Source organism: Ruditapes philippinarum, unplaced genomic scaffold (assembly GCF_026571515.1).
Source record: "Ruditapes philippinarum isolate M1 unplaced genomic scaffold, ASM2657151v2 ctg69_1_1_1_1, whole genome shotgun sequence".
Taxonomy (NCBI): Eukaryota; Metazoa; Mollusca; class Bivalvia; order Venerida; family Veneridae; genus Ruditapes; species Ruditapes philippinarum.
This window is the reverse complement of record NW_026862474.1, coordinates 787,126-798,112: the sequence shown is the minus strand read 5'-3', so window position 1 is coordinate 798,112 and position 10,987 is coordinate 787,126. Positions and strand designations below refer to the sequence as shown.

At 32.7% G+C, this 10,987-nt stretch overlaps 1 protein-coding gene across 1 annotated transcript; it reads right to left on the bottom strand.

The window, feature by feature from the left end:
• Positions 1-543: 543 nt before the first annotated feature.
• On the bottom strand, positions 544-10,433 carry LOC132719245 (trafficking protein particle complex subunit 3-like). Its single transcript, XM_060703004.1, has 5 exons — positions 10,275-10,433; positions 5,648-5,745; positions 4,890-4,989; positions 4,317-4,499; positions 544-2,968 (listed from the first exon to the last, which is right to left on the bottom strand). The coding sequence occupies exons 1-5, from the start codon at positions 10,314-10,316 to the stop codon at positions 2,849-2,851; spliced, it is 543 nt and encodes a 180-aa protein (XP_060558987.1). The 5' UTR covers positions 10,317-10,433; the 3' UTR covers positions 544-2,848.
• Positions 10,434-10,987: the final 554 nt, after the last annotated feature.

Sequence of the window (10,987 nt, the reverse complement as noted above, 5' to 3'; positions counted from 1 at the left end):
TCTCTCTCTTACGCTCATAAGATAGAATAATATGGATCAGTATTGTGGCGGTGGTACCCTCCGGATCACGGCAATAAGCCACTTTGAATTCACAAGAGCACAGTTCAGCTACCGCATCGTTCGTGGGCAGGTTGTCAATCAGTTTATCAGTACTAGTTGCCAACTGTTAGCTTCTGTACGTGCAGTGCGAGTGACCGTAGAAAGGAATTCATAATCAATCACAATGCATATGACCTCCACCCCCAGGCTTTTATAAATAGCATTATAATACTGCACGTAACGTCGCTTTTCATTGGATAATCGTGACTTTTATATAATTTTATTTACACGGTTGTTGTCGATTCATAAATAAAACTTACTTTTTTCCCTAAAAAATGATGCTCGCTGTATTCGTTATAAAGATTGCCAAAAGGTTATATGGCCTAGCGGATCCGGTTATATTTACAAAAAGCCGTTTAAATAGGGCCATATAACCGGTCAACAATCTTTATAACTAATGATATAAAGTCAACTCTATGCAAAAAGAAACAAAACATAAATCTGTTTATTTTAGTTTCATTTATTCACATATTGCACATAACAAATTAATATAACCATAAATAATAATCTGTCAAAAAATGCACTCCTGAACAGCGGAAGTATTAGCAAATACACATTTAAAAAAATCAAAGTAAGTGATTGAAGAGGACAAAACTTCATCTGTAATTACATTTGAAACCTTATAATATAATATCTTCATCACATATCCCATTTAACAAGATGGAAACATATCTTTAACTAATCGAGGTTTGAAATACCTATTTATTTTTGTAAAACAAAGATAATGACAAACGAGAGAATCATTTGCTAATTCATGATTGTAATTAACAGTAATACAACAATTCTACATTTTATCTAAAAGTGAAATTCAAAGTACTTGTGCAAAGTTACTTGTTTAAACATTTGTTAAAAACAGACAACTGGACACTTGGGTTTAGATCATTTGAGCCGTGTCATGACAAAACCAACATAATGGCTTTGCGACCAGCATGGATCCAGACCAGCCTGCGCATCCGCGCAGTCTGATCAGGATCCATGCTGTTCGCTTACAGACCCTATAACAATTAAAGAAACTGGTAGCGAACAGCATGGATCCTGATCAGACTGCGCGGATGCGCAGGCTGATCTGGATCCATGCTGGTCGCAAACGCACTATGTTGGTTTTGTCATGACACGGCTCATTTACTCATTCAGTATAATGTCAATCATAACAACAGACTACAATATTACTACATGTATACTGGTACAAAAGATAACTTTATCTATTGTCCCAGATGTATATCATTAAGAAATGGACAAATGTTGTGAAAAACAAATGCAGAAAGAAATTCAATGCACAATTCTATCATTTTAGAAACATGTTTGTTTAATACATTCCCCCAATATTGAACATAGCTAATATGGAATGTTTCATTGTCCATGAACTACTAGTGAATTACATATATTTCACTTAACTATACTGAAAAAATTGGTGTTAATCCTTAACATACTGAATCCGTGTAATGGATTTACCTAACCATGAATTTGGAACAATCCAATAAAAGTGAATGGGTTTTAATATCAAAATACCAACATCAAGCTACCAACAATATAGAGCCTTGTCAGACATCATGGATGCACAGGCTGGCCTGACAGTGCTTATCACTTTTGCTACCAACAGGGTATATGTTATGACAAATAAAAATTGCTGAATGAATATAAATGTCTTATTTGAATACAAATAAAAGAGATACTCAGAACAAGTGAAAATAACACGTTCATGTACAAAATGTACTCAAATCAGAAGTAACAAGAGCTTGTCATGCTCTGAAAGTTGAATAAAAACCCTTTTTTTTTTTAAATATGCATGATTCAGAAAAACCTCCCGACAGAGTTACTTTTGCCAATACACTTAGTTGATGGTTGTGTTAAAGCATATGTATTCAAAGTTTCCAAGCTGATATTATCTATACTTATGAATAATATACTACCTGAGGTCAATTCACTCAATTTTTCGCAGAGCTGGATAGTTGAAAGAAAAGTAGAAAAAGGGACGTAATGCTGCAAAAGTGTGCGACAGATTCACCTGCCTTTGACAATTAACAAGTTTGAAATGAATATCTCGAACAGTTTCTTAAAAATTAGGAAATCATTCTCAATATAAAAAGAACTAAAATACTTTGAAAGTGAACAAGTGTCTTAAGTTTGAAGTGGATATCTAAGATAACTGTTAAGAAATGTACCTTAACAAAAATAGTGACCAAGAAATTTTTAAGCAAGAAAATAGGCATGACTGAGCAAAAATGAATTACTTTTAAATACATTCCAACTTTGATAATAAAAAATTTAATCATGAACAGGTACACCAAGTTTGAAACCTTCCTTGTCAGTATTAAATACAATGTATTTTGTGTTATATGCTTCATTATTATCTATATATGTATTTCATAAAGTTTAGACTTGTATCAGAATATAATATAAACTATAAAGAAACATGAAAACAGTGAAAATAATTAGCAGAGACTTGCTTCTATAAGTGAAATCTTTAAGACAAACAGACAGACAGACAGATAATAGATAAGAAAATACTGTTTACAATACCGAATACCTACAAAAAATTACTTTTCATTTGTTAACAAATAAAGTTTACAAAGTACATGTAAATATGGTCAGTGAAGAAGTTGTTATGAATTAATGTTGATCCCATTAATCAGCAACCACTCTTCCTTCCTTGTCAAAAATTCATCTTCATATACAAATATCAATGATTAAACATACACACAATATAAAACATCATTTAAACACCGCACTGATTAGCTGAATATTAAAACTAGTCTTCTCCCACTGGTACGGCATCTTCTAGTCTTTTCACAAATTTCAGTCTTAGTTCTGTGACACTATCGCCCTTCAATTGGTCCTGTACAAATTTGACATCTACTTCCATTTGGACCTGAAACCATAAAAGAAATTAGCCTAAACCATAAAACATACTAAAGAAGAAAGATATATCACAAAAATATTGAAATGACTTTTAATTTTAATGCATTTATGTCATGTCAACTATATTAAGCTCATCTGAATAGGGCCATCCATGGTTAAAAGGCTTAGGTCATCAATTTCAAACCACTTTCCCTTCACCGCTGTGGGTTCGAATCTGACCTCTTCTGTGTTGGTACAACGTTAAATGAACCCAAGCAAAAAAATACAAGAGATCATATGATTATGAAGACTTCAGGTGCCATTTGATGCATCATTTCAGGGACAAGTAGACACCTGAATAGAACCATCATCCTTAGTAAGCTACCTGGATAGTTTCTTACAGGATACAAGAACGGGTTGAACCGGGTAATGCTCCCCGAGCAGGTTTTGGACACAGAAAAGTAAAAAAATAAACAAAGGACAATAACTCCAAAATTAGGCAAGCCAGATTTATGGTTCTTTGCACTGCACTTTCATGGGTGCAAGTTGAAAATTTGGAAAAACCTGAAATCCTTTATTCATAATCATTTCCCTACATAATCTAATAGTAAAACATGATGAAATTTGTCACAAAAAACCTGAACTTAAGGCATATCCCTGAAAACTGGCACCCAGGCACTTTCTATTCAATGACATCTATCTACCTATAAAGTTTCATGTTGACATCTCTTGTAGTTTCTGAGTTATGTCCCAGGTAAAGTTCAAAGTGTAAAAATGAACAAAGAGCAATAACTCCAAAATACGGCAAGACAGAGTTATGGTACTTTAGCACTGCACTTCTACACAATGACATCTATCTACCTACAAAGTTTCATGTTGATATCTCTTAGAGTTTAGAGTTATGTCCTGGACATACTTCAAAATGTAAAAATAAACAAAGAGCAATAACTCCAAAATAAGACAAGACAGAGTTTTTTTTTGCACTGCACTTCTACACAATAACATCTATCTACCTACAAAGTTTCATGTTGATATCTCTTATAGTTTCAGAGTTATGTCCCGAACAAAGTTCAAAGTGTAAAAATGAACAAAGCGCAATAACTCCAAAATCTGGCAAGACAGAGTTATAGTTCTTTAGCACTGCACTTCTACACAAAGAGATCTATCTACCTACAAAGTTTCATGTAAATATCTCTACTGTACATTTAAATACTACTTAAAAAATAGCTTTTGTATTTCTAAATATTTCTCGCATGACCTTCTGCTGTGTGACCTTACTATATTTAAAAGCAATCTGTAAACAAAGATCATATCTTTTGATTCCCTTGACTTGTCTATTGAAAATCATTTCAGCATCAAATCGTGTATCATGTACATACCATTTCAAGTGCACCTTTTAATACACCACACAGTAAATTAGAATAGTTTAATGCATTATGACCATCAGGAAGCTCTACAAAATCAATCAATGGATTATTTTCTATGAGAAGAGAGAATTCGTCACCAGCTGCGCTCCAGTTACTCACAACAGGTGTTATACCTAAGTACATCTTAAAAGCCATCTGAAATACAAACAATACATAAGAAAATCTGTCATGAAACAAAATAACTAAAGAGTGAAGAACTGGAAAGATTGAGCTCAATAATAAGTTCTTGAAACTTGTTTATTTGATTAAACGCCTAATTTTATAAATATATTCAATGGTGGTGTACAAATTGAAAAAAACTAAAATAAAATCAACAGCAATACAATTTCATAAAACAAACAATATGTATTCTTTAGACAAATATATGCCACATTTAAAGAGCTTAAATTGAGCAGCCAATGCTATAGAGTATTATTTGATTGTAAAGAAGTGCTAACTAGCATGACACTATATTATTATGTTATTATCGCAACCCGACACTCAAAAAATTGTTAAAAAAATTTATTAACAGATTTTACTGCAAACCTTTGAAATAACATCTGCCGTCTCCCGGAAATCATTACATCTCCCAGAGTTAGATCTAGCTAAAAAGTCCTCTATCAGCCTCACACCAATATTATATCCCCTAGAATGATTCAAGGCAATTATGTTACAAACTTGAACGAGATAAACTGTCAATATATTTGTTCTTCAAAATTATAACAAACAAAAAGGTAATCAATACTTTAAAAAGGTCATTTTTATAAATGTTATATGAAGATTTTTTTTAAATGTAGCTAGAAAATTAAAAGGTGCACTTTTTTCTTCTACCGACAGGTTTGGTAGATGAAGATAGAATCATAGATCCAATCCCATCTGCTATTCTTCTCAAACGTCAATTTAAAAGTACCCAAAATAATTCAATATTCAAAATGGATGTTGCTGTCAATTAAAATTTCTGTATTTTCCCAAATTCACTTCTAAGATATTTACAAACTTGGCAGAGTCTGGACTAGTTTTAAACTAAGTCTGATAACCATTCTTAGGTCCTTACAATCTTATATTGTTTAGATATAACACTATATGTAAGTTGCTTGTCTTATTTTTTTAGTAAGCTGCATGCTTTTTTACATTTCAGATTATTCAAAGTCTGCCTTCAGACAAACCAGTACTGGTTTCATTCAAGGAAACATGATCTAAACCCAATTCCCTGTTTACAGAGGCAGACATCTTTAGTAACATTTAAATCAAAGCCACTCTTAAAGAGACATCTAAATCAATTATCATACTGGAAATATTATTACATTTTCTCTAGCTGTTTGTTAACTTCTTCATCATCTTCAAAGTCTCTTAACAACTGTGCAACTAGGGCACCGTAAGTGAGCGTGAATAATTCACCATTCTGAAATTAAAATGCAAAACACAGGTTAGCTGAGAATACTACACATACCTATCTCAAAGATTCATTTCTGAACACCTTAATAATTTAAACATATGTTCCCTTGCAAGAAAGAGACCACTGTAGCTTCTAGCCACAAAGAAAAGTTATAAAGTGAAATGAAAAATAACAAGCACAAAATATTATATATATTTAAAACTAGAAATGTGTCATCATGCCACGGATGCCCCCGCATGCAGCCAAAATTTCAGATGGTGCATTAATTATTTTTTTCATTTTAAGTTCAAAGCCCTTAAAACTTTTCAATGTTAACACAAACCATTTTCATACAATGTTCAAGACACTGAAATTATTCAGTCTTAACCTTTTAAAAAAAGCATATTGCATATTTGTAGCCAAAATAATGGCTAAAAGTATGAGTGCTGAAACTGAAAGTTCAAAATTTTTCCAACATTCAGGAAAGATAAGTTTGTCTAAAATCATTGAACCACAACCAAATTTAAACATAAACTGCTTATTCCTAAGATGTATCTATATTATTTTCAAAGTAAAAGGGACATAACTCTGCAAAAAAATCATCAAACCATGACCAAATTCCAACTTGACCTGCCCATTCCTTTGACATATCCATATGTCAAATTTAAGTTGAATATGTAACACTGTTGGGTAGATAATGAACAGAAACTGTAAATTTCATATTATTTTCAAAGTGAAAGGGGCATAACTCTGCCAAAAATCATTGAACCATGACCAAATTCCAACTTGGCCTGGGCATTCCAAAATCATATCCATATGTCAAATTTGAGTTGAATGTGTTGTACTGTTGGAGAGATAATAAACGGAAACTGAAAATTTCATATTACTTTCAAAGTGAAAGGGGCATAACTCTGCCAAAAATCATTGAACCATGACCAAATTTGAACTTGACCTGCCCATTCTTTTGACGCATCCATATGTCAAGTTTGAGTTGAATGTGTTGTACCGTTGGGGAGATAATGAACGGAAACTGAAAATTTCATATTATTTTCAAAGTAAAAGGGGCATAACTCTGCCAAAAATCATCAAACCATGACCAAATTTGAACTTGACCTGTATTTTCTAATGACATATCCATATGTCAAGTCTGAGTTGAATGTGTTGTACCGTTGGGGAGATAATGAACGGAAACTGAAAATTTCATATTATTTTCAAAGTAAAAGGGACATAACTCTGCCAAAAATCATCGAACCATGACCAAATTCGAACTTGACCTGTATTTTGTCATGACATATCCATATGTCAAATTTGAGTTGAATGTGTGCAACCGTTCTTAAGATAATGAACGGAAACTGATGATGACGGAATGACAGAAGGACGGAAGGACGGAATGACGGAACAGGGTAACACTATATGCCCCGGCCATTACATGGCGGGGGCATAATAAACACTGGGAAATACCTTAAAGTTGAAGACCTGGTATTAGTAAAAGCAGTACAGGCTCAATTCAGTCTAAAACAAACATGGCACGGGTGAGCTCAGCCTATTAAAAAGGAAGTGGCTAGTTGTACAGCTAGCCAAAAATTCTAGCCATATGTGAGTCATGTACGGCTAGCCAGGACACACTGTATTGTCTAGCCGTACGGCACTTTTCAAAATTATATGAAAGTCGAAGATGCATATGGTATTTTATGTCTTTAAATGAGGATTTCAATCAAGAAACAACAATTGTCTTTGTATGTTTACTGTTTAGAGATTAATCGCCATGTTGGCTACAGTAAATACAGTATGAAAAGTTCTAGTCATACGTGAGTCACATAGGGCTAGTCAGGACACACTGTATTGTCTAGCCATATGGCACTTTTCAAAATTATATAAAAGTCGAAAATGCATATGCTATTTTATGTCTTTAAACAAACATTTCAACCAAGAAATAACAATTGTCTTTGTATGTTCACTTTTTAGAGATTAATCGCATGTTGGCTACAGTAAATACAGTATGAATATCAATCGTTGTCATCTCCATAATATGCGGAAAGTCCGAGCGGGGCCAAAGGCCCCGCGAAGGCTGTAGCGCTCTTAGATAACATGTATGACGCGTATCAATTCAAATGAAATCAAATTCAAACTAAATGAAAATTTCAAAAAAATATATCCTATACCTAATGAGCTGTGAAAAAATCCTAAGTTAACCGGGCGCCGCCATTTTGAAATCCTTTTGAGCTAAATATAGATATCAGAGCGCTTTAAATGAACGTCTACATAATTCAGACTTTTGCTAGCAGACGCATGCTAATTAACACTTCCGGTGAAAGATTGATGTACAAAATCAGAAAATAAACCTGCATTTCATTGAATTAAGAATTATAGTAACGATTATAAATAATATGAAATTAGGCAAAGCCTATAAACGGGGAAGTCGTTAAAAAAATTCTTTCTTCTTTCCGTTTTAAAGGTGTCATTCTGTATTACATGCACCGCTTCCGTTTTCACTCGGAACACTCGACGATTATTATTAATCCGAAAAGTTGAGATTTGTTCCGTAATCGGAATACCCCGCCTATTATCATTAAGTTACATTGTAAATGGCGGCGCCGACTAGAACTGATACTGAAAATTTCTTTGATAGGTATAGAATTCTATATATTTTTTTAATTGTTTTTTATTTGATTTTCTTTTAAATATACACGTGTAGTCTATAGCCGGGCAAGCCAAAGCCCGGACCCGCTTCGCGGGCCCGGTCTTTGACTTCCCCGTATAAAAAGTTACTTTAACATATCCTTTTTGAAAGAATGGCAATTTAAAAATAACATTTAAACAACAACTGTGACTAGAGATTAACAAACGCAGACGCATGCGCAGAGGTCCCCCTTTATGTTCGGAGATTTTCGGAATATTCCGAGCGCTCCGATGATAGGTTGAACACCACCAATTTATTCGGTTTTTTATGGTACAAAATACCTTCAAGAAAGATCTGGTTCACATGTACACTAAATATTTTATGCTAAAATCATAATTCATAAGAGCTTTCCGCGCCATAGGTAGCACCTAATTTCATATTAATAATTATGTAAACGATTTCAATTGATGTTAAATCAATTGAAATCGATTTTTAAATATTTTTAGTCAATATCCTTTTTTGTTTCAATAAGTTTTATTTTCAGCACCTTTAAATATGAAAAAAGCACCTTTGGGTGTGATAATTGCGTCAATTACTTAGAGTATTGTCAGTCCCTGTATAGGCATATTTAGGCTAATTGGTTGTGTTTTTTTGTTCGTTATAACTTACCACAGATATACATACATTTAGCTCTTAGTCTATGATCGATATTTATCTATTTAAAAATACAATTATACAAATAAATACATGCCAGGGTTCTAGTGAGAATTTGTTTATTCTTGAAATTGTTATGATTATTTATTCCATGTGCTTAATAAAAAATGATTTAATAATTCATCTTTCATATAAATAAAACAAAAAATCAAAAGCATAAAAAACGACGTTTTAATTTAAGCTATTTATCATTAAATCATAAATATAACTTTGCATACACATATACAATGTACTTTGTATCATGTGTCATGTAACTTTGACACTTTTATTAATATGACAATGCCTGCATTTCCTTTTTTTACAAAAAAAGGCGGAACATCTCTTTATAAAAGTAAACATATGCGGGTTCTTGGTTAAAAAAAAAAACTCACATAAAACACAAAATAACATATGCATTTTAGACTTTCGTATAATTTAGACAAAACAGTGTGTCCTGGCTATGCCCATGCGCATGTGACTCACTTATAGCTAGAACTTTTGACTAGTCGTACAGCTAGCGACTTCAACAATGCATGACCACAATTCAGGATATCATAAAATATTACATAACAAAACACTTTTTTTAAACTTTTTTTTCAAATATCAATAACTATTTTCCTGATATTACATTTCGGTTGTTATTTAAACCTGCAACTTGACTATTTAAGCCACTAGATGGCGCTGGGGCAGATTTTCATGGTATTTTTGACATGCTTCACATCTAACAGCCCTTTTTTGAAATAGTAAAATAACCAAGAAGTATTTTGCCTAAAAACTTTTTGTATAACTTCTTTGCAACATTTGAAATAAAATGGCAGAGAAAATATCACAAAAGATTCACTTAAATGTACTTTGTGAAAAAAAAAATCAGTTAACTGTCAAAAATTTGAAAATCCCGGGGCGGAGTAAATGGGGTCATGAACTGCAGGTTGTAAACAAATACACGTGGCAGTGTTAACTTTCCAGTAGAAACTTGAAATATTACTATAGGAAGGGAGCTGCTGATCAGTAATCGTCTGCTATAGTGTTTGTTTACATCAGCTAAATTTAGCACAGGTACAGCGTCCTTTGCATGATTTATCTGATAAACACGCCTACAAAATTCTCCCTACCAGGGCAGGGATTTTTGCGGCTTTAAATTCTATGCCACTTATATCCGGACATTCACTTATCCGATTACTATGTATCTATGTGAAATTAGTAGTAACTGCAATTCTCCCATAACACACAACAATATACATACCACTTTCCTAGGATCACTTGCTCGACTGGCTTGTCTTGACATCTTGAGATATTCAAATTAAGCAGATACAGAAAAGGAATTTCTATAAAATCAATTTGGGAGGATTTTATTCTTCTCTGTCATTTAAACGCTTGTAATTGTTGTAAACTCTATCATTTTAATGCTTGGATTTTAACTGCGAAAAGATTTTCTTCGCGAAAAAAGAATCATTCTAACGAAATGATATAACAATTATTTTCTAAGAACTTGTAATTATAGTTTTATGACCCCTCTCTTTGGTTTAACTACAGTGACACATAGGAGACATCGGCAATTTTTTTTTTCACATGCACACGTTAGTTACCACGTGCGCACGTGTTAAACCTTCATCTCACATGTGCACGTTGTTATCTGCCAATAATATAACTCCAATAATATACAAGTTTTTTTATAGCTACATGTTTTTTGTTTTTTTTTATAAGTATTATTACAATTATTATTATTATTATTATTATTTTTATTATTATTATTATTATTATTATTATTATTATTATTATTATTATTATTATTATTATTATTATTCAATTGAATTTGGTAGGTAGATGACAACAGGGTCTTTCAAATAGATCCCTGATGCCAATAAACTTGCTATAACAGTTATGAAAGACCTTCTATCAAAAGGTGATATGTGATTGCTAATAATTGAGCCGTGTCACGACAAAACCAACATAGTG